At 41.8% G+C, this 24,283-nt stretch overlaps 1 protein-coding gene and 3 non-coding genes across 4 annotated transcripts; all 4 read left to right on the forward strand.

Moving 5' to 3' along the window:
- The first annotated feature begins 17,566 nt into the window (after nt 1-17,566).
- Nucleotides 17,567-18,726, forward strand: LOC124698572 (probable small nuclear ribonucleoprotein G). The gene is made up of 4 exons (XM_047231057.1): nt 17,567-17,697; nt 17,819-17,841; nt 18,320-18,441; nt 18,521-18,726. Exons 1-4 carry the CDS (start codon nt 17,663-17,665, stop codon nt 18,584-18,586), a joined length of 246 nt encoding a protein of 81 aa, XP_047087013.1. The 5' UTR covers nt 17,567-17,662; the 3' UTR covers nt 18,587-18,726.
- A 548-nt stretch (nt 18,727-19,274) lies between these two features.
- LOC124705055 lies at nt 19,275-19,418 on the forward strand. Its single transcript, XR_007003903.1, has one exon. It is a non-coding gene; the product is annotated as a small nucleolar RNA snoR135 (small nucleolar RNA).
- A 75-nt stretch (nt 19,419-19,493) lies between these two features.
- Nucleotides 19,494-19,637, forward strand: LOC124705058. Its single transcript, XR_007003906.1, has one exon. It is a non-coding gene; the product is annotated as a small nucleolar RNA snoR135 (small nucleolar RNA).
- A 62-nt stretch (nt 19,638-19,699) lies between these two features.
- On the forward strand, nt 19,700-19,846 carry LOC124705057. Its single transcript, XR_007003905.1, has one exon. It is a non-coding gene; the product is annotated as a small nucleolar RNA snoR135 (small nucleolar RNA).
- The last annotated feature ends 4,437 nt before the right edge of the window (nt 19,847-24,283 follow it).

The raw sequence follows: 24,283 nt of genomic DNA on the forward strand, positions 1-24,283 counted from the left end.
GGGATCGAAAGAAAAAGGCAAGTGACCAAATTTGAGGTGCCAAAAAAACTCCAAGAAAATAAAGTTTTATAGTACATAGAGGATGACATGCGGGTCCCAAGTTAGCGAGCGCGGTATCACCGTTTGAGAGGCGGCAGGGGATCGAAAGAAAAAGGCAAGTGACCAAATTTGAGGTGCCAAAAAAACTCCAAGAAAAGAAAGTTGATTGCACATAGAGGATGACATGCGGGTCCCATTTAGCAAGCAGCGGTCTCAACGTTTCCAAGGCGGCAAGGGATCAAAAGAAAAAGGAAGTAGCCGTAAATCGGGGGTCAAAAAATCCAAGAATAGAAAGAATTTTGGTTCATAGAGGATGACATGCGGGACCCATGATCCCGCATCGTAAACGGCTCGATCGGAGAACGTTGAACGAGATGGCGCGATCGAGAAAAAAACAATGCCGAGAGGCTGCCATCCGGGCCCTACATCCCTCGGCGGTGCGGATTTGCGTTGACTCGGCCGGCGAACCCGAGAATTCGCGATGCACCACGTCCCGGGCCACCATACGCGACGTTTTGGCCGCTTTCGTCGGGCTAGGTGGCCTCAAAAACGAGAAAAAAAAAGTTTTGACATGCACCACGGAGGGACCAAAATCGTCGGCCATGGTACACCAGCAACCACGGCGCGACTTCAACTTCGTCGGCCATGGCAACTTTTCTTGTAGTGTTAGGACCCAAGAGGAGCTCCAAGACAATATATGTTTGATGCTTGTAATAATAAGTGAATGAGTTATGGACCCTGCTATGTTCTGTTGTACTACTCTGAGGGATGTAATATTTGCGGAATGGTACTTCGTGAATGTTATATCAACGACTGGCATACTACAACATGCAGTGGTATGCAGGGTCACCACATCCTTTTAATAGAGCACCGGAGCAAAGCATTAACACTTGGTGAAAACATGTGATCCTCATATCTAAGCCTTCCCCTCCAGTTATCCCAGTTGTTGTCACTCTGGGGCCTCGTGTTCCGGACATAGACATGTGCAAACAACTTGTAGATACAATCTAAGCAATAAGTATAGAGCTTAAATCTAAGATCATGCCACTCGTGCACTAGTGACAAGCATTAAACACAACAAGATTGCAGCAACAATAACTTCACAAACTTTATAGATAGACTAATCATAATGTAACAATCCATCGGATCCCAACAAACACAACACCGATTACATCAGATGGATCTCAATCATGTAAGGCAGCTCATGAGATCATTGTATTGAAGTACATGGGAGAGAGAGAGTACCAACTAGCTACTGCTAGAACCCGTAGTCCATGGGGGAACTACTCACGGAGCATGATGGAGGCGGTGGCGTCGATGGAGATGGCTTCCGGGGGCACTTCCCCGTCCTGGCGGCGTGCCGGAACAGAGATTCTGTCCCCCGAACGGAGTTTCGCGATGGCGGCGCCCCTGGAGTCTTTCTGGAGTTTCGTCAATTGGTATCGAGTTTTTAGGTCTCGAGGGACTTTATAGGCGAAGAGGCGGAGTCGGAGGGGCCACGGGGCCCCCTCCCCATAGGCTGGCGCGGCCAGGGGGCCATCCGCGCCGCCATATGGTGTGGGCCCCGTGCTGCCCGCCTCCGACTCTCCTTCGGTGTTCTGGAACTTTCCGGGGAAAATAAGATATTTGGTCTTTGTTTCGTCGAATTCCGAGAATATTGCCCGAACAACCTTTCTGGAACCAAAAATAACAGAAAACAGGAACTGGCACTTCGGCATCTTGTTAATAGGTTAGTTCCGGAAAATGCATGAAATCATTATAAAGTGTGAGCAAAACATGTAGGTATTGTCATAAAACTAGCATGGAACATCAGAAATTATAGTTACGTTGGAGACGTATCACTACTGCTATGGACCCATAGTCCAAGGATGAACTACTCACGCATCAGTCCGGAGGCGGGCATGGTGATGTAGAGCCCTCCGGTGATGATTCCCCTCTCCGGCAGGGTGCCGGAGGCGATCTCCTGAATCCTCCGAGATGGGATTGGCGGCGGCGGCGTCACAGTAACTTTTCTCGTATCGTGGCTCTCGGTACTAGGGTTTTCGTGACGGAGAGATTAAATATGCGAAGGGGCAGAGTCGGGGGACGCTTGAGGGGCCCACCCCACAGGGCGGCGCGGCCAAGGGTGGGGCTGCGCCCCCCTAGGGTGTGGCCGCCTCGTCGCCCCTCTTCGTCTCCTCTTCGGACTTCTGGAAGGCTCTGTGGAAAATAAGACCGTGGGCTTTTGTTTCGTCCAATTCCGAGAATATTTCCTGTGTAGGATTTCTGAAACCAAAAACAGCAGAAAACAGGAACTGGCGCTTCGGCATCTTGTTAATAGGTTAGTGCCGGAAAATGCATCAAAATGATATAAAGTGTATGTAAAACATGTGAGTATTTGTCATAAAACTAGCATGAACATAAGAAATTATAGATACGTTTGAGACGTATCAAGCATCCCCAAGCTTAGTTCATACTCGCCCTCGAGTAGGTAAACGATAACAAGGATAATTTCTGAAGTGACATGCTACTATCATAATCTTGATCAATACTATTGTAAAGCATATGAGATGAATGAAGTGATTCAAAGCAATGGTAAAGATAATGACTAAACAACTGAATCATATAGCAAAGACTTTTCATGAATAGTATTTTCAAGACAAGCATCAACAAGTCTTGCATAAGAGTTAACTCATAAAGCAGTAGATTCTTAATAAGAGGTTTTGAAGTAACACAAAGGAAGATTTAAGTTTCATCAGTTGCTTTCAAATTTCAACATGTATATCTCATGGATAATTGTCAACACAAAGTAATATGATGAGTGCAAATAAGCAAGTATGTAAGAATCAATGCACACAGTTGACACAAGTGTTTGCTTCTAAGATAGAAAGAAGTAGGTAAACTGACTCAACATAAAGTAAAAGAAAGGCCCTTCGCAGAGGGAAGCAGGGATTACTCATGTGCTAGAGCTTTTTATTTTGAAAACATGGAAACAATTTTGTCAATGGTAGTAATAATTCATATGTGTTATGCATAAAACATCCTATAAGTTGCAAGCCTCATGCATCGAATACCAATAGTGCTCGCACCTTGTCCTAATTAGCTCGGATTTCCATGGATTATCATTGCATTACATATGTTTCAACCAAGTGTCACAAAGGGGTACCTCTATGCCACCTGTACAAAGGTCCAAGGAGATAAATCGCATTTGATTTCGCGATTTGATAGATCTCAACTTGAGGACATCCATACCGGGACAACATAGAAAACAGATAATGGACTCCTCTTTAATGCTTAAGCATTCAACAACAGATAATATTCTCATAAGAGATTGAGGATTAATGTCCAAGCTGAAACTTCCACCATGATACATGGCTTTGGTTGGCGGCCCGGTGTTCTTCTCTAACAATATGCATACTCAAACCATTTAATCATGACAAATCACCCTTACTTCAGACAAGACGAACATGCATAGCAACTCACATGATATTCAACAAAGGTGTAACAGTTGATGGCGTCCCCAGAAACATGGTTACCGCTCAACAAGCAACTTATAAGAAATAAGATACATAAACGACATATTCTTTACCACAATAGTTTTTAAGCTACTTTCCCATGAGCTATGTATTGCAAAGACAAGGAATGAAATTTTAAAGGTAGCACGCACTCAATTTACTTGGAATGGCAGAGAAATACCACATAGTAGGTAGTTATGATGGACACAAATGGCATAAGTTTTGGCTCAAGGTTTTGGATGCACGAGAAGCATTCCCTCTCAGTACAAGGCTTTGGCTAGCAAGGTTGTTTGAAGCAAACACAAGTATGAACCTGAGTACAAAAAAACTTACATAAGAACATATTGCAAGCATTATAAGACTCTACACTGTCTCCTTGTTGTTCAAACACTTTTACCATAATATATCTAGACTTTAGATAGACCAATCATGCAAACCAAATTTCAACAAGCTCTACGGTAGTTCTTCACTAATAGGTTCAACACCACATGATGCAAGAGATTAAACATGATCTACTTGTGAACTCAAACAATTGCCAAGTATCAAATTATTCAAGACCATATACCAATTACCACATGAAGCATTTTCTATTTCCAACCAAATAGCAATGAATGGAGCGGCTTTAAGCTTTCGCCATGAACATTAAAAGTAAAACTAAGAACACCAGTGTTCATATGAAACAGCGGAGCGTGTCTTTCTCCCACACAAGGATTGCTAGGATCCGAATTTATTCAAACATAAACAAAAATAAAAGCACACAGACGCTCCAAGTAAATCACATAAGATGTGACGGAATAAAAATATAGTTTCACTAGAGGTGACCTGATAAGTTGTTGATGAAGGAGGGGATGCCTTGGGCATCCCCAAGCTTAGATGCTTGAGTCTTCTTGAAATATGCATGGATGAACCACGGGGGCATCCCCAAGTTTAGACTGTTCACTCTTCTTGATCGTGTTATATCATCCTCCTCTCTTGACCCTTGAAAACTTCCTCCACACCAAACTCAAAACAATCTCATTAGAGGGTTAGTGCATAATCAAAAATTCACATGTTCAGAGAGGACACAATCATTTCCAACACTTCTGGACATTACCCAAAGCTACTGAAAGTCAATGGAGCAAAGAAATCCATTCAAACACAGTAAAGGAGGCAATGTGAAATAAAAAGCAGAATGTGTCAAAACAGAATAGTCCGTAAAGACGAATTTTTTAGAGGCACTTAACATGCTCAGATGAAGAAGCTCAAATTGAATGAAAGTTGCGTAAATATCTGAGGATTACTCATGAATTTTCGCAGATTTTTTAGAGTTTCCTACAGAGAGATCTACTCAAATTCGTGACAGCTAGAAATCTGTTTCTGCGCAGAAATCCAAATCTAGTATCAACCTTACTATCAAAGATTTTACTTGGCACAACAATGCAATAAATTAAAGATAAGGAGAGGTTGCTACAGTAGTAACAACTTCCAAGACACAAATATAAAACAAAGATTGCAGAAATAAAATAATGGGTTGTCTCCCATAAGCGCTTTTCTTTAACGCCTTTCAGCTAGGCGCAGAAAGTGTAATTCAAGTAACATCAAGAGAAGAAGCATCAACATCATAATTTTCCTTAAAAACACAACTTGTCACAATAGGTATCTTAGATGCTCCATTATCTAAATTTCCCATAGTGGTACTAAGGGCTTTATCAATTTTAGGCTTATAATGATTCTTTGGCTTAGGCATCTTAGGGACATACATGAACCTTTGCTCCTTACCCACATAAGCTTTCTCCTTAAACTTAAGAGAAGAAAAAGTTGAACCCAAGGTTCCCATAGCTTCTTCAAGTTCACCAATTCTATGGGTTTGATTATCATGGATAGCACAAGTTTCTAAGACAACAATTCTTTCATTAATTCCTCCTAGAGATTTATCAAGTTTATCAGTATTATCAAGTAATAGTCCCAATTTAGTTTCAACACTTGGAAGATTTTTCTCTATGGCCTCCAATTTTTTCATGACATCCTCAAGAGAGATTTCAATTTTAACTTCATTAACAGGTGGTATTCCAACTAGACTCTCAATAATGCAACTAGCTTCTAAAGCAGGAGTGCCTAGGAAATAACCCCCCGCAAGAGTATCGAGAACATACCTATTCCAGCTAGAGATGCCAACATAAAAGTTCCTAAGGAGGATAATAGTGGAGTGTTTTTTAGTGCACCTATGATGAGAATCACTAATTCTATACCAAGCATCTTTAAAACTTTCTCCCCCTTGTTGTTTAAACGAACGAACTTCAACTTCAGGATTACTCATTTTAGCAATAATAAAAATAAACTAAGCAAACTAAATTAAATAAAGTAAATCAAGTAACTATTTTTTGTGTGTTTTTGATATAAAGAAATCAAACAAAACAGAAAATAAAGTAAAGTAAAGCAAGACAATAAACAAAGTAAAGAGATTGGATGTGAGAGACTCCCCTTGCAGCGTGTCTTGATCTCCCCGGCAACGGCGCCAGAAAAAGAGTTTGATGACGCGTGAAGCACACGTCCGTTGGGAATGATGTCTACGGGTGCTTCTATTCTTGTAGACAGTGTTGGGCCTCCAAGAGCAGAGGTTTGTAGAACAGCAGCAAGTTTCCCTTAAGTGGATCACCCAAGGTTTATCGAACTCAGGGAGGAAGAGGTCAAAGATATCCCTCTCAAGCAACCCCTGCAATCACGATACAAGAAGTCTCTTGTGTCCCCAACACACCTAATACACTTGTCAGATGTATAGGTGCACTAGTTCGGCGAAGAGATAGTGAAATACAAGTATTATGGATGTATATGAGTGGTAATAGCAATCTGAATAAAATATGGCAGCGAGTAAACATGCAATAGAACAGTAAGTAAACGGAGATTCAATGGTTGGAAACAAGGCCTAGGGATCATACTTTCACTAGTGGACACTCTCAACATTGATCACATAATAAAACCACTCTACACTCTTTCGTTGGATGATGAACACCACTAATTGCATAGGGATACAAGAGCACCTCAATGCCGGAGTTAACAAGTTCCACAACATTCGATGTTCATATTTAAATAACCTTAGAGTGCATGATAGATCATTGCAATTACACCAAGTACTAACATAGCATGCACACTGTCACCATCACACTATGAAGGAGGAATAGATCACATCAATACTATCATAGCAATAATTAACTTCATAATCTACAAGAGATTACAATCATAACCTACGCCAAGTCTACATGATGTACACACTGTCACCTTTACACCATGAAGGAGGAATAGAGTACTTTAATAACATCGCTAGAGTAACACATAGATGAATAGTGATACAAAACTCATATGAATCTCAATCATGTAAGGCAGCTCATGAGATCATTGTGTTGAAGTACATAGGAGAGAGATTAACCACATAGCTACCGGTACAGCCCTTAGCCTCGATGGACAACTACTCCCTCCTCATGGAGACAGCAGCGGTGATGAAGATGGCGGTGGTGTCGATGGAGATGCCTTCCGTGGGCACTTCCCCATCCCGGCGGCGTGCCGGAACAGAGACTCCTGTCCCCCAGATCTTGGCTTCGCGATGGCGGCGGCTCTGGAAGGTTTCTCGTACCGTGGCTTTTCCGTATCGAAGATTTAGGTCAGGGACCTTTAAATAGGCGAAGAGGCGGAGTCGGAGGGCCGACGAGGCGGTGACACAATAGGGGCGCGGCCCAGGCCCCGGCCGCGCCACCCTGTCATCCGGTGGCCCCCGTGGCCCTCCTCTCGCCGGCTCTCGGGTGTTCCGGAAGCTTCGTGGAAAAATAGGATGCTGGGCATTGATTTCGTCTGATTCCGAGAATATTTCCTTACTAGGATTTCAGGAACCAAAAACAGCAGAAAACAGCAACTGGCCCTTCGGCATCTCGTCAATAGGTTAGTTCCGGAAAACGCATAAATATGACATGTAATGTGTATAAAACATGTAGGTATTGTCATAAAACAAGCATGGAACATAAGAAATTATAGATACGTTTGGGACGTATCAAGCATCCCCAAGCTTAGTTCCTACTCGCCCTCGAGTAGGTAAACGATAACAAAGATAATTTCTTAAGTGACATGCTATCATAATCTTGATCAATACTATTGTAAAGCATATGAGATGAATGCAGCGATTCAAAGCAATGGTGAAGATAATGAGTAAACAAATGAATCATATAGCAAAGACTTTTCATGAATAATACTTTCAAGACAAGCATCAATAAGACTTGCATAAGAGTTACTCATAAAGCAATAAATTCAAAGTAAAGAGCTTTGAAACAACACAAAGGAAGATATAAGTTCCAGCGGTTGTTTTCAACTTCAACATATTTATCTCATGGATAATTGTCAACACAAAGTAATATAACAAGTGCAATAGGTAAACATGTAAGAATCAATGCACGTAGTTGATACAAGTGTTTGCTTCTAAGATAGAAGGAATAGGTAAACTGACTCAACATAAAGTAAAAGAATGGCCCTTCGCAGAGGGAAGCAGGGATTAAATCATGTGCTAGAGCTTTTTAAGTTTTGAAATCATATAGAGAGTATAAAAGTAAAGTTTTGAGAGGTGTTTGTTGTTGTCAACGAATGGTAGTGGGCACTCTAACTACCTCATCAACCAGACTTTCAAGAGCGGCTCCCATGAAGGACGTTATCTCTACCAAGCAAGGTAGATCATCCCTCTTCTCTTTTGTTTACACATGTACTTTAGTTTAGTTTTTCTTTATTTATGGATGACACTCCTCCCAACCTTTTGCTTACACAAGCCATGGCTAACCGAATCCTCGGGTGCCTTCCAACAATCACATACCATGAAGGAGTGTCTATTTGCAAAATTAAGTTGCTTACCGATGAATCAGAGCAAAACATGTGAAGAGAATTATTAATGCAAGTTAATTAATTGGGGTTGGGCACCCCATTGCCAGCTCTTTTTGCAAAATTATTGGATAAGCGGATATGCCACTAGTCCATTGGTGAAAGTCTGTCAAGAGTAAATGACAAGGTTGAAAGATAAACACCACATACTTCCTCATGAACTATAAAACATTGACACAAATAAGGAGTAATAAAGTTTTGAATTGTTTAAAGGTAGCACATAAAGTATTTACTTGGAATGGCAGAAAAATACCATGTAGTAGGTAGGTATAGTGGACACAAATGGCATAGTATTTGGCTCAAGGATTTGGATGCACGAGAAGAATTCCTCTCAATACAAGGCTAGGCTAGCAAGGTTGTTTGAAGCAAACTCAAGTATAAAACGGTGCAGAAAAGCTTACATATGAACATATTGCAAGCATTATAAGACTTTACATCGTCTCCTTGTTGTTCAAACACCTTAACCAGAAAATATCTAGACTCTAGAGAAATTAATCATGCAAACCAAATTTTAACAAGCTCTATGTAGTTATTCATTAATGAGTACAAAGTACATGATGCAAGAGCTTAAACATGATCTATATGAGCACAACAATTGCCAAGTATCAAATTATTCAAGACATTATACCATTTACCACATGCAGTATTTTCTGTTTCCAACCATATAACAATTAACGAAGCAGTTTCAACCTTCGCCATGAACATTAAAAGTAAAGCTAAGAACACATGTGTTCATATGCAACAGCGGAGCGTGTCTCTCTCCCACACAAGTATGAATTTATTCAGAGAATGAAAATAACAAAATGAAAATAAAAGCACACAGATGCTCCAAGTAAAGCACATAAGATGTGACGGAATAAAAATATAGTTTCACTAGAGGTGACCTGATAAGTTGTGGATGAAGAAGGGATGCCTTGGGCATCCCCAAGCTTAGACGCTTGGGTCTTCTTAAAATATGCGAGGATGAACCACGGGGGCATCCCCAAGCTTAGACTCTTCACTCTTCTTGATCATAGTATATCATCCTCCTCTCTTGACCCTTGAAAACTTCTTCCACACCAAACTCGAAACAAACTCATTAGAGGGTTAGTGCATAATCAAAAATTCACATGTTCAGAGGTGACACAATCATTCTTAACACTTCCGGACATTGCACAAAGCTACTTGGAAGTTAATGGAACAAAGAAATCCATCCAACACGAGCAAAAGAGGCAATGCGAAATAAAAGGCAGAATCTGTCAAAACAGAACGATCAGTAAAGACGAATTTTAAAGAGGCACCAGACTTGCTCGGATGAAAATGCCCAAATTGAATGAAAGTTGCGTACATATCCGAGGATCACACACGTAAATTGGCAGATTTTTCTGAGTTACCTACAGAGAGGCATATTGAATTTCGTGACAGCAAGAAATCTGTTTCTGCGCAGTAATCCAAATCTAGTATTGACTTTACTATCAAAGACTTTACTTGGCACAACAATGCAATAAAATAAAGATAAGGAGAGGTTGCTACAGTAATAACAACTTCCAATACACAAAAAAACAGTAGCAAAATAAACACATGGGTTATCTCCCAAGAAGTGCTTTCTTTATAGCCATTAAGATGGGCTCAGCAATTTTAATGATGCTCACACAAGAAATAAGAGTTGAAACAAAAGAGAGCATCAAGAAGCAAATTCAAAACAAATTTAAGCCTAACCCACTTCCTATGAAAAGGAATCTTGTAAATAAACAAATTCATGAAGCATAATGCAACAAGCATAGAAAGATAAAACAAGTGTAACTTCAAAAATTTCAGCATATAGAGAGGTGTTTTAGTAACATGAAAATTTCTACAACCATATTTTCCTCTCTCATAATAACTTTCAGTAGCATCATGAGCAAACTCAACAATATAACTATCACATAAAGCATTCTTATCATGAGTCTCATGCATAAAATTATTACTCTCCACATAAGCATAATTAATTTTATTAGTTGTAGTGGGAGCAAATTCAACAAAGTAGCTATCATTATTATTCTCGTCAAGTGTAGGAGGTATAGTATAATCATAATAAAATTTACTCTCCATAGTAGGTGGCACCAGAAGACCACTATCATTATAATCATCATATATGGGAGGCATATCATAATCAACATAAACTTTCTCCTCAATACCCGGAGGGCTAAAGAGATCATTTTCATCAAAACCGACCTCCCCAAGCTTAGAATTTTCTATATCATTATCAACAATGGTGTTCAAAGCGTTCATACTAATATTACTACTAGCATGCAAATAAGGTTCCATAGGTTTTTTAATTTTCACATTAAACCATTCATGTCTTGACTCAGGAAATAGTGTAAAAAGCTCACAGATATTTTCCATTATGTCTTACTAGTGTAAAACAAGAAACAAAAAGATGCAATTGCAGGATCTAAAGGAAATAGCTTCGAGCACACACACAACGGCAACAGAAAAGTACTTAGCTACCTGGGACCGGAGTATGAGTGCCTTTTACCTTTCCTCCCCGGCAACGGCGCCAGAAAAGTGCTTGATGTCTACGGGTGCTTCTATTCTTGTAGACAGTGTTGGGCCTCCAAGAGCAGAAGTATGTAGAACGAAGCAACAAGTTTCCCTTAAGTGGATCACCCAAGGTTTATCGAACTCAGGGAGGAAGAGGTCAAAGATATCCCTCTCAAGCAACCCCGCAATCACGATACAAGAAGTCTCTTGTGTCCCCAACACACCTAATACACTTGTCGGATGTATAGGTGCACTAGTTCGGCGAAGAGATAGTGAAATACAAGTAGTATGGATGTATATGAGTGGTAATAGCAATCTGAATAAAATATGGCAGCGAGTAAACATGCAACAGAACAGTAAGTAAACGGAGATTCAATGGTTGGAAACAAGGCCTAGGGATCATACTTTCACTAGTGGACACTCTCAACATTGATCACATAATAAAACCACTCTACACTCTTTTGTTGGATGATGAACACCACTAATTGCGTAGGGATACAAGAGCACCTCAATGCCGGAGTTAACAAGCTCCACAACATTCGATGTTCATATTTAAATAACCTTAGAGTGCATGATAGATCATTGCAATTACACCAAGTACTAACATAGCATGCACACTGTCACCATCACACTATGAAGGAGGAATAGATCACACCAATACTATCATAGCAATAATTAACTTCATAATCTACAAGAGATTACAATCATAACATACGCCAAGTACTACATGATGCACACACTGTCACCTTTACACCATGAAGGAGGAATAGAGTACTTTAATAACATCGCTAGAGTAACACATAGATGAATAGTGATACAAAACTCATATGAATCTCAATCATGTAAGGCAGCTCATGAGATCATTGTATTGAAGTACATAGGAGAGAGATTAACCACATAGCTACCAGGTACAGCCCTTAGCCTCGATGGAGAACTACTCCCTCCTCATGGGAGACAGCAGCGGTGATGAAGATGGCGGTGGTGTCGATGGAGATGCCTTCCGGGGCACTTCCCCGTCCGGCGGCGTGCCGAGCAGGAGACTCTTGTCCCCCGGATCTTGGCTTCGCGATGGCGGCGGCTCCGGAAGGTTTCTCGTATCGTGGCTTTTCCGTATCGAAGATTTAGGTCGGGGACCTTTAAATAGGCGAAGAGGCGGAGTCGGAGGGCCGACGAGGCGGTGACACAATAGGGGGCGCGGCCCGGGCCCTGGCCGCGCCACCCTATCATCTGGTGGCCCTGTGGCCCTCCTCTGCTGGCTCTCGGGTGTTCTGGAAGCTTCGTGGAAAAATAGGATGCTGGGCATTGATTTCGTCCGATTCCGAGAATATTTCCTTACTAGGATTTCTGGAACCAAAAACAGCAGAAAACAACAACTGGCCCTTCGGCATCTCGTCAATAGGTTAGTTCCGGAAAACGCATAAGTATGACATATAATGTGTATAAAACATGTAGGTATTGTCATAAAACAAGCATGGAACATAAGAAATTATAGATACGTTTGGGACGTATCAGGGAACCCCAAGAGGAAGGTGTGATACGTACAACAGCAAGTTTTCCCTCAGTAAGAAACCGAGGTTATCGAACCAGTAGGAGATGAAGGCCACGTGAAGGTTGTTGGTGAAGGAGTGTAGTGCGGCGCAACACCAGGGATTCCGGCGCCAACGTGGAACCTGCACAACACAATCAAAATACTTTGCCCCAACTTAACGAGTGAGGTTTTCAATCTCACCGAGCTTGCTGTAAACAAAGGATTAAACGTATGGTGTGGAGAATGATGTTTGTTTGCAAAGAACGAGCAGAGAACAATGATTGCGATAGATTGTATTTCAGATGTAAAAGAATGGACCGGGGTCCACAGTTCACTAGTGGTGTCTCTCCAATAAGATAAATAGCTTGTTGGGTGAACAAATTACAGTTGGGCAATTGACAAATAGAGAGGGCATAACAATGCACATACCTATCATGATGACTAATATGAGATTTACTTAGGGCATTACGACAAAGAACATAGACCGCTATCCAGCATGCATCTATGCCTAAAAAGTCCACCTTCGGGTTAGCATCCGCACCCCTTCCAGTATTAAGTTGCAAACAACAGACAATTGCATTAAGTACTGTGCGTAATGTAAACAATACAAATATCCTTAGACAAAACATTGATGTTTTATCCCTAGTGGCAACAACACATCCACAACCTTAGAACTTTCTGTCACTGTCCCAGATTCAATGGAGGCATGAACCCACTATCGAGCATAAATACTCCCTCTTGGAGTTACAAGTATCAACTTGGCCGGAGCCTCTACTAGCAACGGAGAGCATGCAAGATCATAAACAACACATATATGATAGATCAATAATCAACTTGACATAGTATTCCATATTCATCGGATCCCAACAAACACAACATGTAGCATTACAAATAGATGATCTTGATCATGATAGGCAGCTCAGAAGATCTAAACATGATAGCAAAAGAGGAGAAGACAACAATCTAGCTACTACTATGGACCCATAGTCCAAGGATGAACTACTCACGCATTAGTCCGGAGGCGGGCATGGTGATGTAGAGCCCTCCGGTGATGATTCCCCTCTCCGGCAGGGTGCCGGAGGCGATCTCCTGAATCCCCCGAGATGGGATTGGCGGCGGCGGCGTCACAGTAACTTTTCTCGTATCGTGGCTCTCGGTACTAGGGTTTTCGTGACAGAGAGATTAAATAGGTGAAGGGGCAGAGTCGGGGGACGCTCGAGGGGCCCACCCCACAGGGCGACGCGGCCAGGGGTGGGGTCGCGCCCCCCCTAGGGTGTGGCCGCCTCGTCGCCCCTCTTCGTCTCCTCTTCGTACTTCTGGAAGGCTCCGTGGAAAATAAGACCGTGGGCTTTTGTTTCGTCCAATTCGGAGAATATTTCCTGTGTAGGATTTCTGAAACCAAAAACAACAGAAAACAGGAACTAGCTCTTCGGCATCTTGTTAATAGGTTAGTGCCGGAAAATGCATTAAAATGATATAAAATGTATATAAAACATGTGAGTATTGTCCTAAAACTAGCATGGAACATAAGAAATTATAGATACGTTTGAGACGTATCACTTACGTCATGGCAAAACAACATATGCAACATCGTAAATCACTAATGTTTGATTGTAGAGCACCAACCTGGCCACCCGGGGCTCGCAAGCGATAAATCCAGCTCGCCGAGCCGTCGGCACCTATCCAGCGACCCTAGACCCTAGACCCATTCCCCTTAGTCTACGTCTCCCCGAGCTCAGTATTCAAAATTTCCATCCTCTAGAAGAGTAGAAAGCATGGTGTTGTTGGTGGTGGCAAGGCTATAGGTGACGAAATGGGTTGAGGCCGAATAGGGAGCATAAGCTTGGCCATTGGTGTGCCGGTAGCCGTGGTGCTACGTTATGTTTCTTCAAACAATGAAAAAAATGATACCTAACGGGAGGAAGCATTTCTATGGAAGGCGCAATTGTATTAAACTATAATAGACATAGGGATACAATTCTCATCTTGCCTTTGAACTAACCACACATAGCAGCCGGTATCACGGGAGACTAAGGACCTCGCGAGGCCATGCGTTTCTGTGTTCAAACATCTTTGCTCGTGAACATATCAACTTCATCAAGCTCTCGAGATCTACTACAGATGTCGTTCATAACACTAGTGAACTTGTCTAGATATGTCCCCTTCGCACCGTTCACAAACCCCATGCAATATGAGGCGATCATTGCCCTTATATGTTAAGGTCCACACCTAAGGCTATGACCTCCTGGCACGCCATTGCTTCAAGGATGGTAGGATTGCTGATTCCATGCATGACCATTGCCGAGACTCCAAAGGAATCTCCGTTCACCGCTTGATAAACTGTAGCCGTTGGTCCCGCTTTACCTGTTTTCTTGTGAGAGACATCAACGTTGATTTTCATAAAACCAACTAGTGGAGCTATCCACCGCTCCTCCATTGTAGGTATCGACACACACGACCTTTACCACCACTCTATTAATAATCATCAATGATACTACAAATAGCTTCAAAAGTTAATTTTTTTTATTACAAATAGGTCTTTGTACCATCTAGTGATAATTACAAACACTAGCGAGAGGAAAGGCGCCGCCATCCTCGCCCCTCCATCACCAGAGCCTGACAACGCTTGTCATGGTAGAGCTTGTTGTAGTAGAAAGACGGAAATTCATCACGTTAAGGCCCCAACAACGCACTAGAGCAATCATCTCCAATGATAACAACCCTAAATCAGAAAAGACTGGCCTGAAACCACACTAAGGAACATGAAAGCTAACTAGATATGTTGCGCACACAGCTCCACGTATCCTCCGACGATGCTAGATGCACCACCAGAGCGAGGATAGAGTGGGAGGACCTTATTCTGACTTCACTATGCACTCGTCGGCTCGCCATCCTGAAAAAGACACCGAAAATCAACTTAAAGAAAGAACAAAAGCCCTCCCACCGGAGAACGGCCGTGGTCCACCACACCTCCAAAGTCCCAAGGCCACCGAAGATGAATCGTACCATCCTTGTTGCCGGTGAGGGGGACGAAATCTAGATGAGTTTTACTCGCCGCCTGCCGATCGCTTGAATCTCCCTGAAGTCCCGTACCGGTTCCTTTTCCATCATACGCAACCTTGTCGTTGGTTATCTCGCCGAGGCACACTCCTTGGTCGCAAACGAGATACTTCACAAAAAAATTGGTGTAGAGTGGGCTCTAGCAGAGGCCTTCATGAATCGTTTTTCTCCTTGCAAACCGAATCGTACATAGAGTGACAAAACAGTGGGTTAGCTCATCAGCTTCAGTCTATTGATCATCCTAAAAGTCTGCTATTTCACCTCAGGGACCTGGGACAAGTTCCTTTTTTTTAGAATTAGCTCTTTATTGATCACTATAAGGTTTACATGAATACAAATATCCACTCGGAGATGCAAGAGCCATAACGAGGGCCCAATTTTTAGGTTAGCAGAACTTTGAGCTAGTCGATGGGCTTGTCCATTGGAGCCCCTCCATCATGCCTAAAATAAGCCGTCGTGAAAAATAATCTTCCTTGTGGACCCATAGACACCAATACTAGCTAGGGCTGATGCAGGTTGTTTACAATTTGAGAGAAGCCTTTGCCAAGCATATACGATGAAGATTTAAACCTTGCGCTAGGGTGAGGCCCTCAAGGCAAGCCATCTCCTTAGGCGTCACGGGGTAGTATGAGCTAGCTATTTTGAGCGACGAGGCTCCCAGGAACGACCCCGATTCATTCATGGCCTGGTGGTGGCACCCATTTTGACACAACCTCCATATGTTTCTTTTGTTGCACACACTTAGTGGAGAGGGAGTCTAGGATAATTTGTCGAGGAAAAGTTGACGTGCATACCAAATGGTCCAAGGTGTCACTACCATCTCGACAAACTTGCATGACTAACGTTTTCATCATAAAAAAATAACCATTGTTTCGCTGCTAGTTCCGCTAGCATGCACATATGCTGGGTGATCCCCTCATTGACCAAAGTCGGCCCATACGCAATCCAACGTCATCCAGTCAATCAAAGAGTGCCGCCACGAGTTCTAAGATCTACAGACTGAACACGAGCTCGTAAGAGCCATATAACAGTGAAGTCGGACATCTCCTATTATAGTGATTATCCTGCTAATCGCCATATAAATAGACACATCTTCTACATAACTAGACCTTCCGTAGCTTCTTCCACATCTTTTCCTTCCGAGATGGTTCGATCCAGCTGGGTGGTCATCAAGCCAATCCTCTCGGAGTTGCTTCGTCTGTACTAACATGCGGTAGACAGATTGGAGCAAGAGCATACCTGAGTGTTCATAGTGCCACACCCATACATTATTGTGTTTCCGATTACTCAACGATGTGTGGCAAATGTGTTAAGCATCCATCGGTATAAAAAAAAACTCGTCCATGACCACCTTGTTCCAGGTCATGTTGTCTTGTTCAATGAAATGGCCGACATGCTTAAGAGGATCATCCTTTTGCAAGCAATGAGCCTCAGCATGTAGTCCCTAGGGATCCAATTCCGATTCCATGCATCACTAGTGATGGACCCAAGATTTTCATCAAGGCTGGACGCACTATAAAGGTGGCCAAATTTTCATCAAAATATTCATCAAAATAGGTTGCGCTGCCGGCCGAAAGCCTCGGCGTGTGCCCGAGCTTAGAGACTGTTGGGTCCGCCTCTATGCTAGTGTCCCCTATGCTAATCCGCTTGATAAAATCCGGAATTAGCATCCCGTCCTTCGAGCAGTGCTCGCCAAACTTGCGAGGGATGTGCACCCATGGTTACCTCAAGTAAATCGGTATTAGGAGAGTAGACAACTTTGAGACTTCTAGTAATCAGGAATCGAGGGTTAGGAAGAATCCACCAAGCTCGTTTAGCCAAAAGTACCAAATTAAAAAATTTAATATCTCTAAATCCAGGCCTCCTGCAAACTGGATCGAAAGGGGCGACCAATGCGAAGCCTGCTATAAACCGCCTGTATCTGAATCCTTTTCGGGCCCATATACTAATGCAGCCCGGTCCACGGCCTATGTCGCACCGTAGCCCATCCTCTGCTACTTTAGGGTTTTGAGGCGGCCGGTCGCATCTCCTCGCCGCCAGCCCCTTTAAAACCCGGACGCGCCGTCTTGGTTTTACGCCGTCGCTAGGGTTGTGTCAAGCAAAGAAGAAAAGAGCTCCGAGATCCCATCGTCTCCTGTAGGTCGCCGCCATGAGCCGATCTGGCCAGCCTCCGGATCTCAAGAAGTAAGCACCCATCTCCTCCCCCTTTGTTCCAGATCACGATATATTCATCCCCATCTCTCTGTACTATCGTTCAGGTTCCATCGTACTGATTCGAGTTCATCTTTCTTTGCTATAATCGCAGGTACATGGACAAGAAGCTCCAAAGTAAGCGCCAAATCTGTTGACTCTCTACCTATTTCGCAAGTTATTCTCAGTCATTCGTTTTCCTTGTGAATCTTAGCAGTTTCAGCTTCGTGCCCTACATGATGAACATCATATTAAAGCTATGGATTTATGTCCAAATGAAGCTATATTTTGTCATAGTTACTCTGATAGGGCTTTCAATGATTTTATATTTCATTTCTTATGTATCATGTAGGTCTAAGCTTTTATGCTATCTGCTATCATGTTTCTGCTCTGTCATTATGTTGTTCTTTTAGTGAATCGTTCTCTTTTGAAACTCATTTTGGTCGGCTGCTCTATATGATGATAATATGAAACAAGCTATGGATTAATTTCCATATGAGGCTCTTTTGTCATAGTTACTCTGATAGGTGGCCGTTACCAATCTTCTGAACTTTCTGCTGATGGTCTGCTATTAGTTTTGGTTGATTCTTGATGAACTTTCTCATCTTTTTTCCAGTCAAAATGAATGCAAACCGTGTTGTCATTGGCACCCTCCGAGGATTTGATCAGTTCATGAATCTGGTTGTGGACAACACCGTGGAGGTCAATGGAGATGAGAAGACTGATATTGGAATGGTGGTACGTATCCTGCCGTTGTTTGCTCAATTTCTCATTGCTTTATATATGGACAATATGCTAAAACCAAAATCAACTGCAGGTTGTCAGGGGGAACAGCGTTGTCATGATTGAGGCACTGGAACCGATTGCCAAATCGCAGCAGTGAATTCTATGCCTCTGCCTTAATTTAAGCTTCTTACTGGTAGTGTGAAAACTGATGTATATGCTATTAGTGCTCATGTTGTATCTTGACTAATGTTTTCTTAAAAGTATTATGATATGCATGTGGATGGTTGACCCTGTTTACGTATTTTGTCCAAAAGCTGTGTGTTCGTGTGTTATGAGAACATTGCTATTACATCAGTGTGGAGTAGTCAACTTATTTAGAGATGTATCTTATACCGTTAGTATCATGTTCTGGCCATTGTATTCTTCTGTACAAATATTCTCTGACATCTCTTTGCACTGAATTTGCACAGTTCTTTTATCTGTTGAAACTGTTGTTCGAGGTCTGGTTCTTGTTTAAAAATCTGTGTGTTTTTGGTACAGTGAGTTAGTTTCCCTGTCTGTCTTGCAGTTATTTGTTTTTGGATAAGTCATCTATAAAGCAAATAGGTTATCTGGTACCAACTTTGTGTCGGAAGATGACTACACTAATTCTTGCCAACCAGTTTTCTTATAGGAGGCTTTTGCAATAAGTCTTCTAATGTTTAAACTGGCTGGTAACAATCTTTCTGTTGGCTTTTAGTGTTCGATTCTTTGTTAGGACTCTCGTTTGTGGTGAACTATTGTATCTCTTGTAGAAGAAATATTCTTTGGATTTCTCATAAATGTGAAGTGCTTATTGATTTAGCTCTGCAGGATTGTGTGTATCGGCTGTACGCTTTTATCTGTGCGTTTCTTGCTGAAAGTGTTTCCTGCTATATCAATTTGGGGAAAGTGGGCAGTTAAGTTAAACTTGCTTATTGTTTTTCTTAACAATCATTTTCCTCTCATGTGACCTTGTGTAAAAGCCATCTTTGTTTGGTTATTCTCCTCAATGTTTGATTTAGTTCTTGCTAAAAAGATTTAGATTTGCATGGACTGTTTTGTATCGGCTGTACGCTTGTCCGTGTGTTTCTTGCCGACAGTGTTCCCTGCTATATCAATTTGGGGAAAGTGGGCAGTTAAGTTAAACTTGGTAATTGTTTTCCTTAACAATCATTTTCCTCCCATGTGATCCTGTAATAACCATTTTTATTAATGTTTGTGTATTTGTTTATGTACTAGGAGATTAAGTTCTGCAAGAACTGTGTGTATCGGCTTTACGCTTTCTGCTGTGCGTTCCTTGCCGAAAGTATCTCTTGCTATATCAATTTGAGCAAAGTGGGCAGTTAGGTTAAACTTGACTTATTTGTTTTCCCTAACAATCATTTTCCTCTCATGTCACCTCAAATTTGAAGTTTTTTTTGGTGTTTTATTCAACTCTTTTTTCAATGTTGCGTGTTTCTTGCTGGTAGTATTTCTTCATTAATCAATTGGAAAGAGTTTGTCGTGCCTTTGTGTTGTGTTCTTGATTCTGTAAAAGGAAGTACAGTGAATTATTTTTCTTTGATGTCAGTGTCATATTTTGTACCATCTTTTTGAACTATTGTAACTGGCTGTTGCCAATTGGTTATGTTAGTTTTGCTATGAGTTTAAATAACATTTGTAGTTACCAGCTCGACTCCCAAATATCAGTTGGATAGGTATTTATCATCGGATTGTCAGTGCATTAGCAAACTAAGACCTTCTGTAAGCATTTGTGCGATTCTCACGTTCTACTTTATGAAAGGCTGCATTTGTAGTTACACTTTTTTGTTTTGATTTGACAAGCTAAAAGCCGTGAAATAACATGTCCTACCACAAAATGAATCCTGCACCACTGGCTGCTCTTAGATTCATTGCTGCTGCCAGCGGCGGGTGTTCCTCCCATCCTTCTAAATGCTACAGGTGGCTTCTCAAGCTGATTGCTGCCTTGGGAGTTGGCTGTGAGTGAGGTTCAAACAGGTCAGATGTTGGAGGTGGTTCTGTTTCACAATCTTTCCCTGCCCAGTGCTCCCATTTCAAAATCTTCCCTTTCCTGGCTCTGGGCATGAGGTGATCTCAACGACATTGTATTTACTTGGTGGAGCGGTATCTCTGAACCATTGGAACTTCAAACAAATTAAACAGTGTTGTATGATATAGAAGTTCATCATGTGTTGAGCTTAAGGCCACTTTATTACTGATAAACACACAGTTTTCTACTAATCTACTAAAGTACTGGGTGGATTGGTACTGGGTGGAACCAATGTTGTATTCTTGTTCTGCCAAGCATGTACTCTGAAGGGTGAAGCTGTGCTTGCACCACTTTCATTGAGTCGGACTCCACCACAAGGGATCAGGTGTCAAATTGATAAGCTAACCGAAGTCCTAGGAGCAGAGCTGAGGCCTCCATTGCTGCAGCATCAACGTTGAAATCAGCGTCCACATTAGTTTGTAGACTCTAGAAGCTGGTTTTCTTCAACTATGTCGTTGACTAACATTACCAGCGCCTCTTAGCTTGTTGCTATTAGCTAGAATTCCATAGATATTGACAATAGTTCTCTCCAGTATTGGCGTAGCTTCCTTGTTCTTTGTTTGTCTCTATACCCATAAGTACGAGCATCTTATCATAACTGTTTCAGCAAAATATATTTGATAAATTCAAAAAAGAAGTTCATGTGTTCGGGCTACAACCCTGGTAAGCAATCTCTCACAACCTGATACAAGCTCCATCTGATAAGCATGGCTGCGCCAACCCTCTCTAGTTGGCTCCACCTCCTCCTACTGCAATGTGTGTTGGTTGTTGTTGAGCCTGCCTAGACTGGCTTTGGTTTGCCTCCAAGGACGTCGGTGGAGAGCTTGCGCAGCTTGCAGATGTTCTCGACCCATTGATGGGTTTCCCCCACCTCGAGTTTCTCCTTGCTAATACATGTGTGTCTTGATGGGCGATATTGCAAACTGTTAGCGGTGTTGCAAACTGCCATCAAAATGTTAGTGGATTGGCTGGCAAACAGTCAACAATGCTACCAATAGTCAGGTGTGGTGGTGCAATAAGCAGGTGATGGTGCTGCCAAGCGGAGTTGGAATGCAACCGGTGGTGTGCGGCGAGTAGTTCATCCTGCTACAATATCTGTTGCTACAAATGTTATACGCGGTGGTAGAAATCTTTTGCTACAAATGTTATGCGATGTGTGATGTTGGATGGCGTCGAGCTGCCTAGACTTGCTTTGGTCTACCTCCTCCAAGGACGTTGGTGGAGAGCTCCCGTTGATGCGTTTCCCCACCTTGCTATTATGTTTGCTACTACATGCGAATCCTAGCGGGCAGTGCTGCAAACTATTAGCGACGGCGTTGCAAACTATCATCGGTGGTGCTGCAAAAGGTTAGATGTTGTGCTGGCGAATGGCCGCTAACGGTGCTCCAAGCGAAGTTAGAATGCAGTTGATGGTGTGCGGCGAGTAGGTGTAGTATAAATCTTTTGCCACAAATGTTATGTGGTTCTGCTAACTTTAGCTACAATAGCACATAGTTTCTGCTACGAGGTCTCCGGCGAAGTCTCCAATCTGCACCGAGTCTCTAGCAAGGTTTGGTTTGTGTTTGACAAGTCACTTTTTCCTAGTTGAATCGTTTTTATTCAATGAAGCAAAAGTGAGATTTTCTTTTCTGCTGCGACGAAGCAAATGACTAAACTTGGATACATGTCAATCAGGGAAGTCGGAGGTCCGGGAGTTTGGTGCCCCGGATTATCAACACTATATCCTTCACCAAATTTACCACCAAATTGAAACCTCAATTTTATGACTAATCTACATCACTACAATTTTTTTTTCATTTCGTCATCTATAATCACCGCCATTCTAGGTTTTTCATCCCTCTCTCTTTATTTTATATAGCTTATGATTGGTTGAATCTACATTTCACTGCTTTAACAAATCCAAAGTAGTAGTTCACCATGTCGCGGTGAACACCGATGGCGAGGACGCTGCCTCTGTATGCCAACATGAGCGTGAAGCAGAACCAATTTAATCATTATTGCCTCTATCCGCCAACATGAGCATGAAGCGGAGCCAATTGAATCATTACACCAGAAGATTCTATATTAAGTGTGCCAAGTGCTTCCTCAAGACTAACGGTTGGCCAGTAGCTTACAAAATAGCAATAGATATTGTGCTAGCTCAAGTCATGCATACAAAATCAATAGGTGTTAGACAAGTGATGAAATTTGTGGAGATATGCCTTTGAAGAAAGAACATTGTCCAACTCTTTGTTGGTAATTCTAAATTATCGAATGGCAGAAGTGATCATAGAGTAATAGTTGTGATGATCGAATGTCAAAATCGAACAATGTAGTACATAGGCAAGATTGAGATTTTGATCGGTCAAATGATGAGATTTCGATCAGTCAATGACAAAATTAAAATTTAGATCGGTCATAGAGGCAAGAATGATAAAACCTAATTTTATATGTTATCGGTCATGATAGCGAGGATGTTAATCCTCATATGGATTCACTTCGTATTGAGTTGACAGAGAAATAACCATTATATCTTGTATCAGCATAAGGACTCATTTAACCAACTCCTAAATTCCATATTTGTTCACAAGCTTATACCGGCCAAGCCAAAATTGACAAATGAATACGAACTTATATGCACCGTGCACCATTTATCATGACTCATATGTGGCTAAAACTCAACCTACTCACGGGTCATTGCTACCAAATAACCCTAGCACATCCTTTTAACCAAGGGGAGATCGTGTCATTTCTTGTTCTTGTTTTATGATTGTCTCTATCATGTTCGATGCTAACCGGTAAGATAGGTGCCAAGATCGGGGCTCTAGCATGCACACACCATCTCACCAAAAGCTATAAAATTAGCTGCTCAACTAAGAACACAATTAGATATATATCTGCATACATGTTTAACTAGATGTGTCCCATAGAAGCTTCATGGCGCACATGAAATGCGCACTCCACTCTTTTGCACTAGTGGAAACTAGTAAGTGTGTACGTGCAACGCACGTCTCCGTTTTCAAATAGAAAAAAAAATCCTTCGAACCAAATTTAAAATACATTGTATGGTAAAATAAAAATCAGAAAGGTCTCCATTTTCAAACAAAAAAGTCCTTCGATATCTCTAGCCCAATTTTAGAATACATTATGTGGTAAAAGTAAAATCGGAAAGGAACATGTTTTGAGGGCAGTTGCCCATGTTGGAATGGGACTCCTCTTAAAACTGGATTTCACTGCAAGGAACAACAGAGACTTGAGTTTCAAACTTTGCTGCTGTCTTCATTAGTGACATAAATTAAAGCTTCTATGTTTTATGTGGGGATTAAAAAAAGGTTTCATACCTGAAGGCACACCAAAATGTAAACTAAATTGTTCATTTATAACTGAAATGTAAACCATCTAGGCAAAGCGGTGCACTAATGCATGGAGCAACACTATCCATTTTAGATGATTATCTTGTAGTTACAGATCACTGGAGATGCCGTCTCTGAATTTCTTGGACTCAATAGAAGACAGTCTTGTTAAGAAGCATGAGACCTGCCTGAGCAGTGAGCTTCCGATATTAACAGTACACAAAGGAATGATTTGCTGCATACTTTAAGACAAACTTCATTATCAACATAAAAGTAAGTCATTTACAAATACCTATTACATGATAAGTGGCCGAACAAATGATATCTGCATACAGGTAATCGCGTTAGAAACCAAACGGATATATTAGTCTATGCATATACACACCTTTTCTGCAGCAATGACACGTTTGATGGATAACATCTAACTTTCTAAACATTACAAGTCTTCTAC

Source organism: Lolium rigidum, chromosome 3 (assembly GCF_022539505.1).
Source record: "Lolium rigidum isolate FL_2022 chromosome 3, APGP_CSIRO_Lrig_0.1, whole genome shotgun sequence".
Taxonomy (NCBI): domain Eukaryota; kingdom Viridiplantae; phylum Streptophyta; class Magnoliopsida; order Poales; family Poaceae; genus Lolium; species Lolium rigidum.

What these genes read in the sequence shown, in the direction of transcription:
- LOC124698572 (XM_047231057.1), top strand. Translation starts at nt 17,663, where the DNA reads ATGAGCCGATCTGGCCAGCCTCCGGATCTCAAGAA. An exon ending in CATGGACAAGAAGCTCCAAA is followed by an intron (nt 17,842 to 18,319) that starts GTAAGCGCCAAA and finishes TCTTTTTTCCAG; the next exon opens with TCAAAATGAATGCAAACCGT. An exon ending in AGACTGATATTGGAATGGTG is followed by an intron (nt 18,442 to 18,520) that starts GTACGTATCCTG and finishes AATCAACTGCAG; the next exon opens with GTTGTCAGGGGGAACAGCGT.